Raw genomic sequence first — 24,435 nt, 5'->3', positions numbered from 1 at the left:
TATAGTTAAAAGCACATAATTATGTCTTGAGGTTGTTTGGAAATGTTGGCATGGATCGTCCTGAATGGAGCTGACTGAACTTTCTGTCCTAGGCCTCTACCATTGCAGGAGTGAGACCACACCCAAACGGGAGGAACAGCACCTCATAATCTGCTTGAGCAGCTTACAATCCAACAATATGAACATTGAATTCTCTGATTTTAGGTAGCCTCTAACAACCGCCACTCCCCCTCCCCATTCTCCCCCACACCCCATCCCATTTGGTCCCCACTCCCCTGTGCCCCACCAAGACTTGGACCGATTTCTCCCTTCCCCTCTACCTACATTCCTTCCTCTGGCTTCACAACTCACAACCCTCCAATTCTTTTGTCTCACGCCTTTTGTTCATTTCTGACCTCTGCCCAACCATCTGCCTATCAAAAACCTTCTCACCTATGTTCACCTATTACCTGGTACATTTTGGCCTGACCTTCCACTCTTCTAGCTTTCTTAACCCCACCACCACCAAAACACACAATCAGTCTGAAGAAAGGTCCCGACCTGAAATGTCACATCTCCATGTTCTCCAGAGATGCTGCCTGACTTGCTGAGTTATTCTAACACTTTGTGTGTTTTATTTGGAACATTTGCACCTACTGGCCCCAATCCCACCGCACCTCAACCTACGTGTGTCTGTCTAACTGATTCCACTGGCAAGTCCTTCCAGAGCTGGGCAACAAGGCCCTTGGCCATGACAGGGCCTCAAGTGATGCCATTGGGGGATGGGTACAGACCAGGCCAAACCCTACCCATAGACCTCAGTGAAACCTGTGACCCCCAATAGCAAAGCAATCCCTTCAAAGCTCTCATTGTTTCAATGTTTGCAAATGCCCCTGATATTCAGAAACTTCTGAAAAATATTGAAAATTATCTCGACAATTTAAAATATGTAAAGTGCTGGAGTAACTCAATGGGTCAGGCAGCATCAGTGATAGGAATCGATAGGCGTATTTTGGGTCGGGACTCTTCTTCAGACTGACTGAAGTAGGGGGGAGAAAGCTGGAAAAGAGAATGGGGGGGAGGGGGGGGAATCGGGACAAGGCCTGGCAAGTGATAGATGTATCCACCTATCAATTGCGGGCTTTGCACCACCCACAGAGATAAACACAAAGTGCTGGAGTAACTCAGCGGGTCAGGCAGCATCTCCGGAGAAAAAATATGACGTTTTGGTTCAGATCCCATCTTCACATGAAACACTTTGTTATGAAGTGGTATGAACCAGCATCTGCAGTTCTTTATTTCTACATGTTGTCCTGCCCCCATCTCCTTTCCAGCTTCCTCCCCCCCCCCTCCCCCCCCACTACAATCAGACCAAAGAAGGATTCTGACCTGAGAGGTCATCTATCCATTCCTTCTACTAGTGTGTTGCCTAACCCACTGAGTTACTCCAGTACTTTGTCTTTTATGTAAGATTCCAGCTTCTGCTATTCTGTGTGTCTCCACTTGAAAATATGCATTTTGTTTATGAGCTCACCTCAAACAGATGGTTTAAAAAATTATAAAAGATTAAAACTAACACAAACAAGTGAAAACATATATAATAGTCAGCATATTATTTTCTTCATTGCAGCTGTACAATCCCCTGGTGGAGTGCAACTGGAAAAATCACTGGCAGAACCTGGCCAGCAAGGTTTGGACTTTTGATTTTTGGATGGAGATTTGAACTTACTTGCACTATTCTGAATAAATGCCATGAGTTCTGCAAAATCTCAGTCATTATCATTGTGTAACATGGAAATCAACCAAAGTCGGAACACATTGCTCATGCCATCAAAGATACTGTTTACAGATTATTTATTTCTGGGCCATGATTGACTTACTTTTTTTTCATACTTTCCATAGTTACCAGGGTGAAATGTGAAACTATGAAAAACAGTAAGTTCTGCAAATCAGTGTGTAGCTCAAGAGCCCTCAAACAGGCCAGTCATCAGCCAGGTCAGTAACAGAGTTGCTGAATTGACCTGTGAGGCCATTATAATTGGAAATGCATACCATTGATTATTATTATGTGGAGCTAAATAGAATATACTAAGAAGGCTAAATGTTGGCTTCTTCCAAAATAAATCACGTTGGGATCTGTAGAATTCATTGCCACAGAAGGCTGTGGAGGCCAAGTCAATGGATATTTTAAAGGCAGAGATACGTAGATTCTTGATTAGTACGGATGTCAGGGGTTATGGTGAGAAGGCAGGAAAATGGGATTAAGAGGGAAAGATAGATCATCCATGATTGAATGGCAGAGTAGACTTGGTGGGCCAAATGGCCCAATTCTGCGTCTTTCACTTATGACCTAATGACATAAGACTCCAGACAGAATCATGTGCCAAACATCAGAGCTAGCAATAAAAGTCTGCACAAGGAGTCCCCTCATTGTGGTGAAGGCTCATTCCATTAACAAAGCTTTCCACTTGATCCACCTCTTTACCCACCTCTGGTGCAATGTAGTCAGGTGTGCCGCAGAACGTACAAGTTGTGTAATTACTATAGATTCCCTCCTTGCACATTCCAAAATCAGCCAGCTTACAATGACCCTCCGAATCTAACAGGACATTATCCAGTTTCAAATCTCTGGAGAAGAAAAAAAAACATTAAAGTCATTTTGTTAGCAATTTTTAAATCTCAAGTCAAGTCAAGTTTATTCGTCACATACTCATACGAGATGTGCAGTGAAATGAAAAGTGGCAATGCTCGTGGACTTTGTGCAAAAAGACAAACAAACAAACAACCAAACAAACTATAAACACAATCACATATTCTTTTACATATTAAATATTGTGGGCGGAAGGAAAAACGTTCAGTCTATCCTCACGTTTAACTTGATTTCCCAGATGACTATTTATGTTAGATGGCAAGTATAAGCAAAAGACAGACACAAACCCTTGAACTAATAAATAGCAGCAAAAAAAACAGTAATTAGTCAACATTGGTAAGTGTTCCACAATTACTTCAGTATTCACAAGTTCAAAGAGAGAAATAAAGGGATAATGAGTTAGGTTTTCAATTCTTGACTAGTGCAGTAACAAGACCAAGAGTGGCTATTTGTCATATGTACTTGATTTGAATCGGAATAATGGAATTCTTACTGCAGTTTTACAGGCACATTAGCTGCAACAACAATAAATATCCAATAAATGATCAGTTATTCTAAAGTAAACCAGACCTTGATCGTGCAAGAATCAAAGTACCAAGAGTAGCCACAGTAATGCAAAGTCCATAGTGGTTCAGTGCGGTGCTATGGTAATGGTTGGGGTTGTTCAGGGCAGTTCAAGAGCCTGTTGCTAGTGTAAAGAAGCCTGGAGGTAATGGTTTGCATGCTCCTGGAGTTTCTTCCTGATGATAGCAGTGAGAAGAGATTATGGCAAGGATGGGTCAGATGATATTAGCTGCCTTTGTGAGGCTTCGCTTCCAATAGACCCATTCGATGGAGGGAGGTCCATACCCGTGTTGGTCCAGGCAATGTCCACTACTTTCTAAGCCACCTTCATATTTGAGCATTCAAACTACTGAACCACACAGTGGTGCAACTAGTCAGTATGCCCTCCATTGTACTTGCTTGATAGATTATTCAGTGACATGCTGAATCTCTTTAAGGATCTCTTCTAAGGATGTAGGGGTGTTAGTGAGCTTTCTATGAGATTACATCAATGTGCTGGGCTTAGGAGAGATTGTCAGAGATGTGTCCACCCAGGAACCTGAAGCTCATGATGCTCTCCACAAGTGTCCCACCAATGAAATCAGGTGCATGGTTGCTTGGTTTCCCTTCTGGAAATCAACAATCAGCTCCTTGGTCCTTTTAACATTGACAGAGAGGTTATTTCTCATGCATCATTCAACTAGCTTATCAATCTCTCTCCTGTTTTCTGACTCGTAGTTACCCATTATTCATCCAACAACGGTTGTATCACTGGCAAATTTAAAGATTGCATTGGACCAATGTCTGGCAACACAGTAGTAAGGCAGAGAGAAAGTCGAGCTAGGGGACTGAGTACACAGCTCTGCAGTGTGTTGTTGCCAATCCGTACTAATTGAGTTCACCAACTCGAGAACAATCCTGAGCTACTAGCTACCATCTACCTCATTGGCAACCCCTGGACAATCAGACTTTACTGGACTTTATCTTGCACTAAATGTTATTCACTTTATTCTGAATCGATACACTGTGGACGGCTTGATTGAAATCATGCACCATCTTTCCACTGACTGGATAGCACGCCACAAAAAAGCTTTTCACTGTACCTCAGTACATGTGACAATGAACTAAACTAACTAGTTAATGAGGGAGTTGAGGATACAGTTGCATGCGGAGGAGTAGAGATGTGGTTCCCTAAGTTTGAAGATGAGTTTGGAAGGGATGATTGTGTTGTACACTGAATTGCAATTGATGAACAAACAGCCTGAGAGATGTGTGCATGATGTTTAAATGGCCTAGCACAGATCTCATCCTCTGTCCATCTGCTGTGGTGGTGGGCAAACTAAAGTGGGTCCTCCGCCTCCCAACAGTTATGCTACAGGTTGGTGTTTGATGTGTTCAGAATAGAATTTATTCCTGTAGAGGGAATATCTGTGGGTGTGGGAGAGGAAATACTTTGGAGTTAAAAGTTTAGTACCAGGCACTACAACATTTGCTGTGATCAACTTCACGCTTCACATGGCTGCTGTATTTCTTGGCTTTACCCTCCAGCACTCAGACTTAGAATTTTTATGAATACTTTCTTTGCTTTACTGGTATGTTGGAAATTTGGCTGCAGAACACACATTTACAGTAAAAGCTCCCGGATGCTAGATCATGGAAACCAACGAGCCAGTGTTCCTGCCAGTCTTGGCTGGAAGCAAAACCAAGATTGAAATGACAGCAGCTTTCCAGTAAAGACTACAAGTCTGACTTTATTTCCGAGTTGATCCATTTAAAGGACCATTCATGGACCAGATATTTTTTTGTTTTTGAAAGAAAGAAAACAAGATGCATTTATATTGTGGGTTTCTCATCCTCAAGATTCCCAACGCATTTTGCCACTAGCAGATTATTTGCAAAATGTGGCTATTATTGTGACATGGATAAATGTGACAGTTTGCAGATAGCGAATGATCACAGGCCTAGAAATTGTGGCGCAAGGTTTATGTGGCTATGCAATATAATTCGAGTAAAAATGAGTCACAAATACTTAATTTAGGATTGAAAAGGTCTCTGTCTTTTTCTTCCAGCTCCTCTTCATGTGATGTGTGTGTCCATTGAGTGATGCACACTTACATGAGCAGCTCTTCATAGGAGTCTGGCTGTGTAAGTCCCAGACAGGTCCCTTTAACTAAAAACCTTTCGCAGCAGCTTCTCCTTGGGGGCCCCCAGTCCTAAGCACCCCCTTACCTCAGTCTACAAAGAGAGATTGTGTCCACTAGCTGAAGTATCAATAATCAGAGTGAACACATGTCTGGTGATCGGCAAAGAATCTGGGCAAAATGAGGAAAACTCTTTGTATTCATTAAGTTTAGAAATACAACATGGAAACAAGCCCTTCAGCCCAATGAGTCCATCATCAATCACCCTTTCACACTAGGTCTTTGTTATCCCACTTTATCATCTACTCTCTACACACCAAGGACAATTTTACAGAGGCCATTTAACCTACAAGCCTGCATGTCTTTGGGATGTGGGTGGAAACCAGAGCACCCGAAGGAAACCCATGTGGTTAAAGGGAGAATGAGCAAACTCCACACAAAAGGTATCCAAGGTCTCTGGCACTGCAAGGCAGCAGCTCTGCTGGCTGCACCACTGTGCCATCCTAAAATTAAGTGTTTAGGATATGGAATGCATTGCCTGACAGAATGATTGATACATTCAAAGGCAGCTTTTGAAAATAAATTTGATAAACGCTTGCAGAAATATAAGGATTTCCCACAATAGGGCTATAGGGAAGGAGCTTTAGACAGGGACCAAGATAATTGGTCCTGAAAGATCTGATGGGCTGAATGGCCTCCCATTGTGCTGTGTTGTTCTATAACTAAAGACAGACACAAAAATGCTGGAGTAACTCAGCAGGTCAGGTAGCATCTCTGGAGCCACTTCTCTGGAGATGCTACCTGCCTGACCCGCTGCGTTACTCCAGCTTCTTGTGTCTGTCTTTTGTTCTGTAACTACTTGAGATACTGAATAGGTGTTGACAATTTATCTCCTCCCGCCTAGATTACAGCAACTCTCTTTACACTGGCATCAGCCAATCATCCCTGTCCCGCCTGCAACTGGTCCAAAACGTCGCAGCGAGACTCCTGACGGGCACCCGAAAAAGGGACCACATCACCCCGATCCTGGCCTCTCCCCACTGGCTCCCTGTGCGGTTCCATATACATTTCAAGACCCTCCTCTCTGTCTACAAAGCCCTCAATGGGCTTGCCCCCTCCCACATTAAAAGTCTTCTCACCCACCACTCCACCTCCAGGTCCCTCAGATCAGCCGACTTGGGGCTGCTGAATATCCCGCGGTCTAGGCATAAGCTCAGGGGCGACCGCGCCTTTGCGGTGCAGCTCCTAGACTGTGGAACAACATCCCCCTTCCCATCAGAACTGCCCCCTCCATCGACTCCTTTAAGTCAAGACTAAAAACTTATCTATACTCCCAAGCCTTTCCTGACGTCCACTGAGCGAGGGCTATATATATATATATATATATATATAGCCCTCGCTCAGTTATATATATATATATATATATATATATATATATATATATATATATGTATGTAGTTTGTTTGTTTATACTATTCTTATAACAAATGTAAAGCACTTTGGCCAACGAGAGTTGTTTTTTAAATGTGCCATATAAATAAATGTGACTTGACTTGAATGACCTTATCCCAAGAATGAACTTTAAAAAGGACAGTAATTAAGAACAATGAAGGAGATTCCTGATATAAACATTTCAGAGATAAGGCAGATAATGGTCAAAAATATTATGATTGTCGCACATTTTCCCGTGTGATAAACAAATAAACTATTTTACACAAGATCTGTCAAAGTGTCTTCCAGAAGCACTAAAGTACAACTTTATGCATCTGAAGCAAAACTAGATATTATAGTTTTTAAAATGACAGATTGGCTCTCATAGTGGATTCTGCTGTAATCTGCTGCAACTGGGGAGATGGAAAACGGTGAGAAGGAATCACGCCACTACTGACAAAGTGGTGCTCTGCCAATCTGGAGTGCTAAATTCCCAGCCTAAGTGTTACAGGAGAGGCTTGGATCAGATGTTTAATGATTCTGAGATTCTTGGCAAGGTTTCCACCTTGTTGCTACCTCAATGGAATTCTAAAATACAAATATTCTACAAATATTGTAAGTAAGTTTAAACAAATACATTTTGGTTCTACCTGAGATAATTCTTTGACAGAGTGAAACTTTAATCACTATATAGAGAACATCAGATTCTGTAAAGAATTCAGATACTTGGGATTCAGCCTGTTTTCTCTATTAATTTATCTTATCTTCGACAGTAGAATGCAAAATGTAGCATTCAGGTCACAATTATTTAAAACGTAGCATTTTGCAACTTAATAGACTACTTTCATTTCCCCATTTATCTGTCAATGTTTAGTAGCAGGAAAAGACAAACTTCTGCCTTCTGGATGTTTATTTCGAGGAAGAGCGAGTGCCTTTTTTCACATAACTGTTTGCTAAAGCTTTGATGTTGCTGCTTGGATGGTGAATCACTTTTACAGCTGTATGTCAGGAGAGCTCACCCTAAAAAAGGAATACAGATGCAATTTGCCTCAACTGAACCTATTTACTAGGAGCTGATTTCGCTGACTTCGTCTGAAGAAGGGTTTCGGCCCGAAACGTTGCCCATTTCCTTTGCTCCATAGATGCTGCTGCACCCGCTGAGTTTCTCCAGCATTTTTGTGTACCTACTAGGAGCTGATGGAAGCTCAGACAGAATTTGAAACTAACCTTGTGAATTATTAACAAGTTTTATGTAGCTGAAATGAAGGGTTAGAAATTTATAAACACATGAAAAATATGGACCAAAGTGACAATGCGAGGGACAAGTCACTGTCCGATTCACCTCTACCCCATTGTGGACCTTGGACTTTATCTAAGGGATCAGTGCTAACAAACTCTGTATCTTCCCCTTTACTTTCCCTATTATACCTGAGTTTGGCCAGATTGTATTGATGTACTATTATCTGAACTGATTAAATAGCGTGCAAAATATCTTTTTTACTGTACATCAGTATAGGTGACAATAATAGCCCCAAACCTAAAGAATGGTGAGGTTTGTCCCATTGCATCCAATGATTTTCCTACCTGTTCCTAATGCAGGTACTCCAGTCTTCTGCTGGCACCAAGTGTTTAGTGCCAGGAATTTCAGGCGACTTGCCTCTCTGCTGTACTGACCAGAATTACCTGAGCCCTCTTGAAGGGAGGTCATCGTTGAATTCTATTATAACATGATATCATTGTGCAGTTTGTGGAATACTTGGTGCAGCCCTGATCAATGAATGAGCATACTGATTCACCCACACTAACCTTGGTGGAAAAGGTCGACATCTGCAGACCTAAAGTCTAGATCTGAAGTCTAAAATAGTGGAGCTATTACTTGAAATTGGAGATTTCAATGTTCATACCATTGGATTGTAAGCTAATCAAATGGAATACAAGATACTATTGTTCCAGTTTTTTGTCAGGCAATGGGGGAGGCCAAGGAGGGAAAGGTCAGAATGGGAATAGGAACGGGAGTTAAAATGGTTATCCAGGATTTGGGAAATTCATCGCAGTTCCTAAAGCATCTGGAAGACCCAGCGGGCCTTTGTGGACAGGGAGCGAATGTTCAGTGAAAAGGTCACCTAGTCTATGCTTGGTCTTGCCAATGTAATGGATCCCGCATCTGGAACCACAAATGCAGTAGACACAAGGTTCGAAGAGGTGCCTGTGAACCTCTGTCTCACCTAGAAGGGTTGCTGGGATCCCTGGATGGAGGTGAGAGAGGAGGTGTAAGGACAGGTGTTACATCTCCTGCAGTTGTAAGGGAAATACCTGGGAAGGAGGTTGAATTAAAAAGGATGAACAAATCAAGGAGCGGTTTTCGCTACAGAAAATGGTAAGGGGTGGGACAAGAAGATGCGACCAGCGGTGGGATTATGCTGAAGGCGTTTGAATAATAATATATTTTATTGTCATTGCACGTCAGTGCAACGGGATTTAGTATGCAGCTCCAACCGATGAAAAAGAAAAGTAAAATAAATAAATAAGCTGTGTGTCGTGACCATCCGAGGGAGACAGTCCAGGGGGGGTGGGGGGCACTCAGCAGGGCCAGTTCAGAGCCGCTATAGCTCTTGGAATAAAGCTGTTTCTGAGTCTGGAGGTTCAGGTGTAGAAGGCCTTGTAACGTCTGCCGGAGGGAAGTAGTTCGAACAGACTGTTACAGGGGTGTGATGAGTCTTTATGGATGCTGACGGCCTTCCTGAGGCACCGTGTGTGGTAGATGCCCTCCAAGGCTGGTAGCTCTGTCCCAATGATCCTCTGCGCTCTGTGGACGACGCGCTGAAGAGCTCTCCTCTCTGCCTCCGTGCAGCTGAGATACCACACAGAGATGCCATACGTTAATATGCTCTCTGTGGTGCAGCGGTAGAACGTTGTCAGCAGCTGTTGGGGCAGACCAGTCTTTTTTAATGTCCTCAGGAAGAACAGTCGTTGCTGTGCCTTCTTGACCAGCGCAGCGGTGTTGGTGGACCATGTGAGGTCCTCTGAAATGTGAGTGCCCAGAAACTTAAAGCTGGACACTCTCTCCACACTTTCCCCGTAAATGGAGATTGGGGCGTATTCTCCATTATGGGACCTCCTGAAGTCAATAATCAGCTCCTTGGTCTTGGAGGTGTTTAGTGACAAGTTGTTATGCGTGCACCAGTCCGCCAGGTTCTGCACCTCCGCCCTGTATTTTGTTTCATCACCGTTGGTGATCAGCCCAATCACTGTTGTGTCGTCTGCAAACTTCACGATGGTGTTGGTGTCGAATGCAGGAACACAGTCATGAGTGAAGAGGGAGTAGAGCATAGGGCTTAGTACACAGCCCTGTGGTGTGCCGGTGCTCAGGGTGATAGTGGAGGACAGGTGCGGGCCCAGTCTCACTGCCTGCGGTCGCTCCGTCAGAAAGTTCAGGATCCAATCGCATATCGGCGAGCTGAGGCCTAGCTGGTGGAGTTTGGTGGTGAGCTTGGTGGGGATGACCGTATTGAATGCAGAGCTATAGTCAACGAAGAGCATCCTCACGTACGTGCCCTGTCTGTCCAGGTGAGTCAGGACAGTGTGAAGAGCCAGAGAGATGGCATCCTCCTGTTGATCTATTTGACCTGTATGCAAATTGATGAGAGTCCAGTGAGGCAGGGATGCTGGATTTGATATGGGAGAGGACCAGCCTTTCGAAGAACTTCATTGGGATTGGAGTTAGGGCAACCAGGCGGTAGTCGTTCAGGTTGGTGACTTTGGACTTTTTCGGCACCGGCACTATGGTGGCTGTTTTCAGGCACTTGGGGACCGTTGCCAGAGATAGAGATAGATTGAAGATTCTCGTGAATACCTCCGCCAGCTGTCCAGCACAGTCCTTTAGTACCCTTCCCTGGACTCCATCCGGGCCTGCAGCCTTGCGTGGATTGATCCTACGCAGAGCGCACTGTACCTCCTGAGTGCTCAGTGTTAAGGCCTGTCCCTCCGCCATGGCCGTGGTTATTCCACTCCTGGTGGTGTTGCCAGTTTCGAACCGGGCAAAGAAGGTGTTCAGTTCGTTGGCCAGTGTGATATCACCGTGGGGGCAGGCGGGGCTGCTCTTGTAGTCAGTGATGTCCCCGACACCCTGCCACATGCTTCTGGTGTCCGCGGCATTGAAGTGTTCTTCTACCCTTTGCCTGTGGATGTCTTTGGCCTTTTTTATGCCTTTGTTCAGGTTCGACCTGGCCGCACTGTAGGCAGAAGTGTCCCTGGATTTAAAGGCATTGTTGCGTGCCCTTAGCGGCACGCAACAATGCGGTGGGATTATGCTGAAGTGGGAGTATGCTGAAAGGTTGGAGCATGAAGTGAAAAGTGAGTACTAGGTGAACTCTATCCTTGTTCCATCTGGAAGAAGGGAGAGTGAGAGCAGAACTGCAGGACAAAATGGAGACATGGATGAGAGCTCCATCCACAACTACAGGGCTCCATCCACAGAAACACCAGGATATGCAGATGCTGCAATCTTAAACAAAACACCCAGATCAGGCCGGTGGCATGCATGGATAGGCAATGTTGCAGGTCGGACTGAAGAAAGATGTCCTAGAGTGGAAGGCCTCATCGTTGGAGCAGATGCAGGGGACAGAGAGAGAGAAGTTGAGAGTAAAGGATGGCATCCTTGCAAGAGTATGGGTAGGAGGAAGTACAGTCAAGATTACTGGGAGCCAGTGATACTATAGCAGACGTCAGTACATATTCTGTACCCTGTGATGTTGACAAAGATCAGGAAAGGAGAGAGAGGTGTGAGAGGTAGTCCAAGTGAATCTGAGGACAGAGTGCAAGTTAGTAGTAAAGTTAATGAAATCAATGAGTTCTGCATGGGTACAGGTGGCATGCCCGATGCATCTGTTGAAGACCACAAAAGCACTTTGAGTAATATATAGTGCAGATCACAGTTCTGTGTGAAGTTTGTATTCAAAATCAATAACATACACTTCTAAAACAACAAGAATGAGATTGCCATTCTTTCAAAACATTCCATGTGCTCTGGGTTGATTTTAATATTTAGTAAACTATTATCCTGGGGCTTCAGTCCCATGGTTTAAAATGCTTACTCCATAAAATGCCATGTTTGGATAAACAAAGACAATAAATTGTATTAAGTTTGATAAATGCTTATAAAAAATTCACCTTTAATGCTTCACTGAAATCGTTGAGATAACTGAACAGAACTGAATGTGAACCATGGATGAGGCAACTATATTATGTGGGATATGATGGTTCCAGCACTACTTTGGATATTCATGCTTGTAGTAGAATGAATGCATGGATTATGCCGTGTTACCTGAGATTCAGAGCTACTGCTTTACTTACCTTTTGGGACAAGCTTATCTTTTGGATGACCATGCTTGTAGTAGACTGAATGAAAGGGGTAAAGCTGGAGTTGTCTGTAACCTTGGTGAACCTTTCCTCAATCTCATCTTCTATTGTGGCCTATTCTATTGATACAACTTTGTGATGAAGTAACACTGGATGAACTGTATAGAGATGATGAAGGTGCATTGGAAAATAACTCAGAAATGTCTAATCACGCAATGTTCCCGAGGCAGCGGCCTACTTTAGAAATGTCATTCCTTTTACGTTGGGAGGTTTACCAATAAGCCCATGGCAAAGTCACAGTTTTAATTATGTCTATTGGGTGATAATTGCTGGCCAGCCTCCGGGAGACCTCTTTGCATGATGCAATGGTTTTATTTGAGTACATGAGACTAGATGGTTTTATATCCAATCAAAAATGTGTGGTCATTAATCAAGAGTACCTCATTGTATTTCATTATTATTTAATTCCATTTATTTTTCTAGCCAGTATTGACCGGTCCTAAATTCAGATTAAATAAATACTTGTTACTTTGTTCATTGACAGCTATCATGGATTCTCAATAGTATGCCCTATATATCTTTCAAAAGGAAGTATATAATTTTAGTCCAGTTTACTCCTTTTTTCATTGTGATGTTTAAAGTTTTAATCAACCAAAGCCACTAAAAGTCCTTTGTTGGTAGCTGAATGAGATTCCCTCGGAACTGTCACATCGGAGCATTAGTTTTAAATGACAGCTGCAGGGCCTGACACAAGATATAGCGTGACCTAATTCCCCCTCTGGTTTGTTATCCAGACTCACCAAGCTGCTCCGTGCCTGCTCATGCTCAGGCTCAGATCATGGGGCCTTAAATGTGCAAGTTGTAACTCACAAATCACATTACTGCAACGCTAACCTTCACACTGCAAAGAAGGTTACGGTTGCACAAGAGCTGTCCAACTTCACCAAGGGTAAACTAAAGCTAGTTGCCTTAGAATTCAGATTTCTATATATGCAAATACAAATTGGAAACTCACATTTCACTATACTCCCAATAAGATAAAATCAGCTCTTGCAAAGAAAGCAATATAAATGGATTATATTGCCATATTGCAGTATAAAACAATACAATATAAATGGCTTATATTGCCATTATATTGAGAGTCCCAACCCAAGATGTCACTTATCCATGTTTTCCAGAGATGCTGTCTGACCTGCTGTGTTTCAGTATTCCAGCACTTTGTGCCCTTTTGTGTAAACCTGCATCAGCAATTCCTTGTATCCATAATATAAATGGCTTGTTTGGTAATGTTGATTAGGTTGAATGTTCGTACTGTAAAAAAAGTGGCCATTCAGCCCATAGAGATTATTCTGGCTCTCAATACATTTCCATCGATTGCATTCTCACACTATTTCTCAGTCACGTTCTCATGTGCATATGAACTCTAATGTCAATCACCAAACACGGGGTGACGTACAGTAATGAATTACACCACTGATCAGCATTCTTTAGCAGTGGCGCAGCGGTAGAGATGCTGCCTCACACCGCCAGAGACCTCAGTTCGATCTTGCCCTTGGATGCTGTCTGTGCAAAGTTTGTGTTCGTTCTCCCTGTGACTGTGTGGGTTTCCTCCCTCCTGGTTCTGCACTTTCTTCCCACATTCTAAAGACATGCAGATTCGTCAGGTTAATTGGCCTTAGTAAATTGGGCCTAATGCGTAGGATGCAAAAGTGGGATAACAGAACTAATGTATGGGCGATCGATGGTTGGCATGGACTCAGTACGCTGCAGGGCTTGTTTCTATGTTGAATCTCTAAACTAAACGTTGACTGGAATTTGGAGGAAAACCGGAGCACATGGAAAAACACATATGGCCACAAGGAGAACATGAAAACATCTGCAGTCTCTTGAAACTCCATTTTATTGCTCCACTGTAAAGTCTCTTCCTGACATGTCTTCATTTTTCCTCCTCTCTTCATAGGGGATTCTATGACCCTTTCTCAGCTTCCCACTTCTGCTCTTTGCCACTTCTCTTGCCAAACAGATTCTAAAATATGCCGCCCTTCACGGTCTGCATCACCTTGAGGAAGAGACTACAAAAAGTAGTAAACACTGCCCAGTCCATCATCGGCTCTGACCTTCCTTCCATCGAGGGGATTTATCGCACTCGCTGCCTCAAAAAGGCTGGCAGTATCATCAAAGACCCACACCATCCTGGCCACACACTCATCTCCCTGCTACCTTCAGGTAGAAGGTACAGGAGCCTGAAGACTGCAATGACCAGGTTCAGGAATAGCTACTTCCCCACAGCCATCAGGCTATTAAACCTGGCTCGGACAAAACTCTGAACATTAATAACCCATTATCTCTTATTTGCACTTTATCAGTTTATTTATTCATGTGTTTTGTAGTCAATGCCTACTATGTTCTGTTGTGCTGAAGCAAAGCAAGAATTTCATTGTCCTATCAGGGACACACGACAATAAACTCACTTGACTTGACTTGACTTGACTGCGAGTATTTGACTTCATCCACCCTTCACTCCCCTCACCTTGTTTCACTGAATGGCATTCCCTTCCTCATCTAGCTCCATTTATTGCCTGCCACTTCTTATTACTGGCTAACTCCCCTCGACACTCTCAGCCCTCATGCAGTTTGCCCCGACCCGATACATCTTCTATCCCCTTGCCTCCACAGATGCTGCCTGACCTGCTGCTTCAGATTACGGCAGTTTCTTGGTCAGCGTTGAATCTGATTGCAGGAGCTGTATAGTATAGTATAGTATAGTATAGTATAGTATAGTATATCTTTATTGTCATTTTCCTGAGTACTCACATACCCAGAGGAAACAAAAAAACGTTACTCAACCAGTGTCCATTCAGTGTGCAGTAAAAAATAAATAGAAATAAAAATACATATATCATGAACAAATTAAACACTCTACTCTCTACTAAACATCAACAGGCGTTCCGATCGGCAGCGGCACGACAGTGGCTCTGCTGCAGTGTGTCCAGGTTGGTGGTTGGTGCGCGATACTTTGGCAGGGGGAAAAGTCCGTTTATCAGTCTTATAGCCTGCGGGAAGAAGCTGAGGAGCATCCTGCTGGTTTTGCAGCTAATGCTCCTGTACCTCTTCCCAGATGGCAGGATGGAGAATATGTGATGCGATGGGTGGTAGGGGTCTTTGATGATGGAGATGGCTCTGCTGATACATCTCTTCCTGTATATGTCCAGCAGGAAAGGGAGTGGAGCACCAATAAACCTGCTGGCGGTCTTCACAATCCTGTCTAGTTGGTGCCGTTCGTAAGCCTTGCAGCTCCCGAACCAGGAAGTGATGCCGTAGGTTAATGTGCTCTCGATTGTCCCCCTAAAAAAAGTTCTTAGGTGTGTAGTGGGGAGACCTGCTTTCCGTAGTCTTCGGAGAGGGTGTAGTTGCTGCTGGGCTCTCTTGACCAGTGCTGTGGTGTTGGTCATGGACGTCAGGTCATCTGACAGGTGGAGTCCTAGGATCTTCACGCTGCTGACCCTTTCCACATCAGCTCCATCGATGTGCAGAGGTGTATAGTGTTGTTTTCCCGCCCTCCTGAAGTCAACCACCATCTCCTTAGTTTTTCCCACGTTGAGAATGAGGTTGTGGGACTTGCACCATCCTGTGAGCAGCTCCACCTCCATCCTGTACGCCGACTCATCATTGTCACTGATGAGACCCACCACTGTTGTGTCATCAGCGAACTGTGCAGCGTCAGCTCCTGTTTCCACCACTGAGTCACTCTTGTACAAGAGCAAAGTCCACTGAAAGGTGGCACATCATGCATTTACCATAGCTCCTGTGTATATTTCTGTTATACCCAGCAGTTAAAGCTCATTGTTATAAAACGCAACATCTGAATGGATTATAAAATTGATTCCACAGACTTTCAAGAATTTAGCACCAGAATAGAACAACAGTCTATTACATAAAATTGGATCTGAATCAATAATCGGTCCGGGCTGACAATGTCCAATTAAAATGTCTGAAGTGATATGTTAGATTGTGGGTAGACACAAAATGCTGGAGTAACTCAGCGGGACACGGAGCATCTCTGGAGAGAAGGAATTGGTGACGTTTCTTTGACCATTCTTCAGATAGGTGACCCTTCTTCAGACCATCAGTCTGAAGAAGGGTCTCGACCCGAAACGTCACCCATTCATTCCTTCTCTCCAGAGATGCTGCCTGTCCCGCTGAGTTACTCCAGCATTTTGTGTCTACCTTCGATTTAAACCAGCATCTGCAGTTCTTTCCTACATACCTGTAAGTTAGATTGTGACGGTTTTAACAACATTCCACTCTGTATCCTAATTTAACCTCAATGAATAGGAACTAAAATAGGATTAACTTTCAGTTTTTCTATGCATTCTTGTTAACAAATTCCAAAAGCTAACAGTAATGACTTACTACACATCACCAATGGGAAGAACTGTTTCGGCTGGCAGGTCACATAGGAACCATGATCTCACTGAATGGTGGAATCGGCTCGAGTGATAATTAGCTTAGTCTTGTTCTTATGACACAGATTAAAAATAACTGGCAGAACAAAACCAGGGGCAGATGAGGAATGTTTTTGCAATAAGCGAGCAGTTATAGTCTGGAACGCTCTGCCATAAAATTTCAATCATAATTTAAAAAGAAAATGCTTGCAGAGCCATGGGAATGAGCATGCAAGCAAGACTAATTGATAATTCTTTCGAGGAGATGGTACCAATGAATTTTGAAAATGACCACCATGTGTGCTGAAATGATTGTATGATGTGGCACTGTGTCACCATGACTACACAATGATTAACTGGCACCAGGGGTAAGGAAAGACCGTTCACATCGCGGCTCTGTTTCCACCAATCTTTCCACCACTATGCACAAGAAGCACAAGAAGCGCAAGGCGCGATTGTATGCAGATGCCGAGAAGTGTGTTCAGCTCTGACTGAACTATTTCTAATCTTCTGATATGGACTTGATAAGAAGAACTGGCACCAGTGGCTCATAATCATTAATTAAACAATCAAGTAAATAAAATAGTTTGTGGAAACTGTTTTCCACAAACGATCTCCCCCATCTCTTTTGGCTCTGCAGATAGCTGTCCACTCTGACTCTCTAATGGACCAATTTTATCCCTCGTTATCCTTTTGTGATTAATATAGCTGTAGAAACCCTTTGGATTTACTTTCACCTTACTTGCCAAAGCAACCTCATATCTTCTTTTAGCTTTTCTAATTTCTTTCTTAAGATTCTTTTTACATTCTTTATACTCCTCAAGCACCTCATTTACTCCATGCTGCCTATAATTATTGTAGACCTCTCTCTTTTTCCGAACCAAGTGTCCAATTTCCCTTGAAAACCATGGCTCTTTCCAATTATTACTATTTCCTTTCATATAACCATATAACAATTACAGCACGGAAACAGGCCATCTCGGCCCTACAAGTCCGCGCCGAACAATTTTTTTCCCTTAGTCCCACCTGCCTGCACTCATACCATAACCCTCCATTCCCTTCTCATCCATATGCCTATCCAATTTATTCTTAAATGATACCAACGAACCTGCCGCCACCACTTCCAGCTTTCAACCAAACAGGGACATAAAGATTCTGTACTCTTAAAATTTCACCTTTAAATGTCCTCCATTTCTCTTCTACATCCTTCCCATAAAACAAAATGTCCCAATTCACTCCTTTTAAATCCTTTCGCATCTCCTCAAAGTTAGCCTTTCTCCAATCAAAAATCTCAACCCTAGGTCCAGTTCTGACCTTCTCCATAATTATATTGAAACTAATGGTATTGTGATCACTGGACCCGAAGTGCTCCCCAACACATACCTCCGCCACCTGACTTGTCTTATTTCCTAACAGGAGGTCCAGCACTGCCCCTTCTCTAGTAGATACCTCTATGTATTGCTGCAAAAACCTATCCTGCATACATTTTACAAACTCCAAACTATCCAGCCCTTTTACAGAATGTGTTTCCCAGTCTGTGTGGAAAATTGAAATCTCCCAATCACTACCTTGTGCTTACTACTAATATCTGCTATCTCCTTACATATTTGCTCTTCCAATTCTCGCTCCCCATTAGGCGGTCTATAATACACCCCTATAAGTGTTGCTACACCTTTCCCATTTCTCAGTTCCACCCGAATAGCCTCCCTAGACGAGTCCTCTAATCTATCCTGCCAAAGCACTGCTGTAATATCTTCCCTGACAAGCAATGCAACACCTCCACCTCTTGCCCCTCCAATTCTATCACACCTGAAGCAATGAAATCCTGGAATATTTAGTTTCCAATCACAGCCCTCCTGCAACCATGTTTCACTAATCGCCACAACATCATACTTCCAGGTGTCAATCCAGGCTCTAAGCTCATCCACCTTTCTTACAATGCTCCTAGCATTAAAATATACACATTTATACATATATACATATATACACATATATTAAAATACATTAAAATATACACATTTACACATATAAACTTTAAAGCAAATGTTAAAGATTTGATGCAGAACTTCAATCTGCCCAGTGAGAGTTCTGATTTTTTTCAGATGCACTTTGTGGTGAGATTTTTAATTCTCTCCAATGGTCATCATCACAATTGCTGAGTTTGGATTTTTGAGGTAGCAGTCTTTATCCATGTATTCAAAGGAAGGATGATTTAAAAAACAACAAACTTTTTACAGTTGTGCGAATTAATTAATGAGTTTATGTAACAGCTTTATCAAATGAATGCTTTCTGTCACATGTTCCCTGACTGAAGTTACTTTCTATAAAAAGTTTATAAAACATTTAGTCCTTATTGTTTCTGGGTTTCTGAACAAATACCTTGGAATAATTCCAATCTCCAGCCAGAAAGTTCTGGTTCCTCATGGAGGGATTTCCAGATGCAACGTACACAAATGATGAAGACAGTAAATTGTTTCCCAGCTGTGATTTATTCCACTTGTAAAATATTGTGACAACTTTTCTTTCCTCTTGTGTTTAGTTTAGTTTGATTTTATTTACTGTCACGTGTACCGAGGTAGAGTGAAAAGCTTTTGTTGAGTGTTATCCAGTCAACAGAAAGACTACTGCTTTAAAAAACTCTTCATCAACTCTTCGAATCTCCATTTCCTGGATCAACTTTTTTTTTGCCTGGTCATATCTTTGGGTGCTATAGTTTTCTCAAGCAATTTGTCTAGCATCTTAACTTTGTAAAGATATACCAAATTGTAGGAATATAATTGAACAAAACATCACACTAGGCCACGTAAACAATATTATGATAGTTGACTAAAAGTTTGATCAGAATTGGTCAAAAACATATTAAAAAGAAAGTGTGTGAAGCGTTATAGGAGAAGCAGCTAAGCAAATGACAGCATTAAATGGATTGTAGAAAATAATACGATTGGAAGGTGATTCCAAGATGAATCCCCAGGAACTGCATTCTGCATCCTGAGATGAGTTGGATATGGCAATGGTGACTGCATTGATTCTAGAATGGTTCTCCTACATTAGAAAATAGAAAATTTCACCCCACTGTTTGCAAAAGGCAGGGAGAGTTAAACGTGGAACTATAGACAAGTTAGCCTGATATCCGTGTTGAGGAAAATGTTAAAGCTTTTATCAAGAATGTGATAACATGGTGCTTCTAAAATAAGAACAGGATTGGGTAAAATCAACATAGGTTTATGAAATGGAAATCATGTTTGACAAGTATGTTACAATTGCCTGAGGTTGTCTATTCAAGAGTAATTGAGTCATACTGCCATACATCATGGAAACAGGCCCTCCGGGCCAACTTGTCCATGCCGACCAAAATGCCCCATTTAAGCTAATCCCATTTGCCCCTGTTTGGCCTATATCCCTCTATATCTTTCCCATCCATGTAAGTTCAAAAGTCTTTTAAAAGGGGTCTAGAGGCTCAGTTACTGAGAATCATCGACTGAGATCAATTAATTTCTCTACGTTAAGTGAATGAAGGATATAGGTTATGAGGTAAGGAGCAAATCCTATGTTCCCATTTGCTCAACAATTCTCTTTTCCTCTTTAGTCAAAGATTACTTCCATTGGCCATTTCACCAATTCTGACAAAGCCCTATGAGATATTTTGCCTTGAAAGAGTTTAGATCAAGAGTTCAAGAGTTCAAGAGACATTTGTTATCACATGCACCAATTGGTACAGTGAGATTTGAATTACCATACAGCCATACGAATAAATAGAACACAATACACGATTGTGGAATCTCATGTAGATAGGGTGGTAAAGAAAGCTTTTGGTGTGCTGGCCTTTATAAATCAGAGCATTGAGTATAGAAGTTGGGATGTAATGTTAAAATTGTACAAGGCATTGGTGAGGCCAATTCTGGAGTATGGTGTACAATTTTGGTCGCCAAATTATAGGAAAGATGTCAACAAAATAGAGACAGTACAGAGGAGATTTACTAGAATGTTGCCTGGGTTTCAGCACCTAAGTTACAGAGAAAGGTTGAACAAGTTAGGTCTTTATTCTTTGGAGCACAGAAGGTTAAGGGGGGACTTGATAGAGGTCTTTAAAATTATGAGAGGGATAGACAGAGTTGACGTGGATAAGCTTTTTCCATTGAGAGTAGGGAAGATTCAAACAAGAGGACATGATTTGAGAATTAAGGGACAAAAGTTTAGGGACAACATGAGGGGGAACTTCTTTACTCAGAGAGTGGTAGCTGTTTGGAATGAGCTTCCAGTGGAAGTGGTGAAGGCAGGTTCATTTTTATCAATTAAAAATAAATTGGATAGGTATATGGACGGGAAAGGAATGGAGGGTTATGGTCTGAGTGCAGATAGATGGGACTAGGTGAGAGTAAGTGTTCAGCACGGACTAGAAGGGCCGAGATGGCCTGTTTCCGTGCTGTATTTGTTAAATGGTTATAGAATAGAATAGCCTTTTATTGTCATCCAGACCGAAGTCTGAACGAAATTTAAGCAGTCATACATATAATACAATACAATAAAAAACAACAATAAACACATATTAACATCCACCACAGTGAGTCCACCCAACATCTCCTCACTGTGATGGAGGCAAAAGTCTTAGGGCTGCATGGTTTAGTCACTTTTCAGAACGTGCTCCTCAAGATTTGATAATGGCCACGTTTCCAGAAAGCGTGAAGGAGCCAGGACATATTTCTTCTGTTTAGGCTTTTCTTAGTTAGAAAAATGTTTATCTGACTGGAAGATGACATTTTATTTCATTGCCATTGGTGTGGAAAAGATCTGCATTATTGTTTATTTTGCATTATTCTCGAAACAGACCAATCGCATCAGGTCAATGAGTTGAGTTACTCCCCCGCTAAATTACCCCAGCATTTTGTGTCTATCTAGCATCAGGTCAATGATTCAGTTCTGGATAAATGAGAAACCAAGAGAATTATAAGATGCACAGGAGGAGTGGGAAGAACAGATGGAGTCCATAAATGAAGGTTGTCTGGGCACTAGCCTAAAGTGAGAAATATAAAACTCAAGTTGCAAATGTGAGATGTAATTGAGGAGATAGAAAAACTGAGTTTATCTTATGGGTTGATGAAATTGTTCTAGAACTGACCCGTGTAAAATGTAAAATCCTGACTCAATATTGAATTTAATCAAGCAGCTTTTTCTGTTTCTGTCAGAACTGACCCATTCTGACACTTGAACTCTCACTTTTCCATTTCTGTTAAAGGAACATTGACATTAAATCTGTTTCTCTTTCCACAGATGGTGTCTGATCTGCTGATTGACTTTGTTTCAGATTCCCAGTACTTGCTGTTTTGCCTTTAAGCCTTTATTTCTGTCCACTCCCATCCACATATGCCGGACGTTACTTTTAATTGTACGAAGTATAAAGTAAATGACTGGTCACTGCATGTTAAATATTGCTGGAGAGTGTTGTTTGTTTCTTTTAATTTTATGTGAGTAATATCTACTTTTCCACAATAGTACCCCAGGGTCTCAACACAAAACATCACCTATCCTTGTTCTCCAGAGATGCTGCCTGACCTGCTGTTACCCCAGCACTTTGTGCCCATTTATGTATTAATCAGCATCTGCAGTTCCTTGTTTTTACATTTTAGTTTTTTTTAAGTCTCTTCTTACTGGGACTGTGCCCTACTGACCCCATTAACATGCCACCCTGTGCTCTCCATACCCCAATCAACTGCAGACAAACCAGCGATAATACTGCAAGCTGATATCGGGTAACTTTGCACAGATCATGCAGTCTTTATTTCATTATGACAGCTGATGTTGATACTAACCTACAGAAAGCTACATTAATGTAAAGTACTTGTGGGGGAAAAAACGGATTTTTTTTCCACAGGATATTAGAAATACTTGGCAAAATCACCTGATTTTTCTGTGCTAGCACATCATTATTTTCAGTTCAAATCATTGATGCCAGTTTTATCGGGATCAGAACCAAAAGCAGAAGGTAGCAAATGCCTCTGTTTATAAGTTGCTCTGTTGTTTGGAGCTGGCCAATCAACTTCGGCATCCAATACATTCTCAGGTGGTTTCTGGTTTTGTTGTCGAGAGCACATTCATTGGACCTCTCCACTATCCGGTAGATTTATTGATGGATTCTGGTGCAATATGTTCCTAGTGGTTTCAATGGCTGACAAATTTACAGGAAACCTCTGGGTGCTGTCAGTGAAACATTATATTTAGAGAATGCATTTCTGTGTACAGTGCTGAAAATCAGTCAATTTGTTGCTGCACTGAAAAAAGTATACTGTATATTCAACATGTTTACAGATAAATCCCACTGGGCAAGAAACAGAACATCCATTATACAGACACAGCAAGGAGAGAAGATTAATAACATTACCTATTTCCATTCAGAACAGTCAATCCTTTAGCAATTGAACTACATTCACAATGGTGCTCATTCACCACATTCAAAAGTTTTAACTAGCATTCCAAATTATTGAAGATCATTTGGATTTGATTTTATTTAGTTTTGTATTGTGAGTATGAATATGCATTGAAGACTTTGTTGCATAATTTGTTTGTGCATTCCGAGCATCGCATAGGTTTATCTGTTGAACTCATTTATCATTTCCAATGCAAATATTTACACCATAACTGTCACACCACAGTGTACTATGTGTTTACAAGCTAGCAATCAGGTTACTGCAACCCATGAGGTATTTTCTCAAAGTTGTAATTTTTAGGACAAGCTCCAACTGGCTCCAAATATATTCCTTTTTCAGTAAATTATGAGTACTTTACTGATTTATCAAAGCCCAAACATGTAGCAACATATCTCATGACTTTAACCTGCTTCTGAAACTCCCTATCAGTTTACAATCGTAGAATTGTTGCAGAGCAGAGGACAGCCATTCGGCCCATTTAGGCTATGTTAGTGCACAACATCTCCTCTCACATTCGGCAGCATTTAAACCTGCATATCCTTCACTAAAAGAAGCTTCAAGCTGATTACTGTCAGGATCATCTGACAGTCATCAGTATTTGGCTCTTGCCAACTCTGCAATACTGTTCAAAACTAGATTGTGGACAGGTAACGTACAGGAGAATAACAATTGGAAGAACAGCTTATCGTTTATAATCTTGAAAGTCCCTTCGACAATTGGATGATGGGAAAAGTTAAATTGCAATGAATAAAGAAAATGAAAGTCTGTTTGTAGGTTATTTGGCCTCTGTAAACTGCTCCTAATATATTGGGAGTGGATGAGAAAGGATAAAAGAGCTAGCGTGAGCAGGTGATCGCTGGTCGGCGTAGACTGAAGGGTCTGTTTCCACGCTGCATCTTTCAATCAATTAATTCAGTCAGTCAATCAGGTCTGTTACAGTAATCAACCTCTTTCACACTTTGCAAACATTCAGTGCGCTAAGTTAAATGTTTTTAAAATGGGTGATAAAGAGCTACCAGACCTTTTTTCAAAGAGAAAGCAGAACAGAAGAGGTTGCACTCATTTAGAAAATAACTGACACAATAGAGGCTGGCCTTCTTGCCCATAGAAACCTTTATGCTTCCAAGTGATTCACCGCTGACAATAACATGATGCAGACCAACTCCTTCATCTCCCAATGGCAGTGACACAGATTTCAGCCTTACCTGTATATAACTTTCTTATTGTGCAGAAAAATGAGTGCTGAGGTAATTTCGGCAGCGTAGAACTGGGCGCGCTTTTCATCGAATTTCCGTACTTGTTGAATCTGGAACATTAAGTCTCCCCCGTTTACATACTCCATCACAAAAAATAGCCGGTCCTGCAAGAGATAACGCAAATTGTTCAAAATAGTTTTGCTGAACTGTGACAGTTGCGGCCCACTCTTGAGCTCAGAACCTTCAAGCCTCTGTCTCAAAACTTATGAT

The 24,435-nt window shown here is 42.0% G+C and overlaps 1 protein-coding gene across 1 annotated transcript in view; it reads right to left on the bottom strand.

Moving 5' to 3' along the window:
• prkch (protein kinase C eta) overlaps positions 1-24,435 on the bottom strand; it is a 200,309-nt gene that overhangs the window by 22,342 nt on the left and 153,532 nt on the right. Inside the window, exons 10-11 of the mRNA XM_033027436.1 lie at positions 24,175-24,329; positions 2,469-2,607 (exon numbers count right to left, since the gene is read on the bottom strand). Coding sequence (XP_032883327.1) covers positions 2,469-2,607; positions 24,175-24,329 — 294 coding nt within the window. The remainder of the gene's footprint in view (positions 1-2,468; positions 2,608-24,174; positions 24,330-24,435) is intronic.

Source organism: Amblyraja radiata, chromosome 9 (genome assembly GCF_010909765.2).
Source record: "Amblyraja radiata isolate CabotCenter1 chromosome 9, sAmbRad1.1.pri, whole genome shotgun sequence".
Classification (NCBI taxonomy): domain Eukaryota; kingdom Metazoa; phylum Chordata; class Chondrichthyes; order Rajiformes; family Rajidae; genus Amblyraja; species Amblyraja radiata.
The sequence above is the reverse complement of the archived record's forward strand: the minus strand, read 5'-3'. Positions and strand labels throughout refer to the sequence as shown.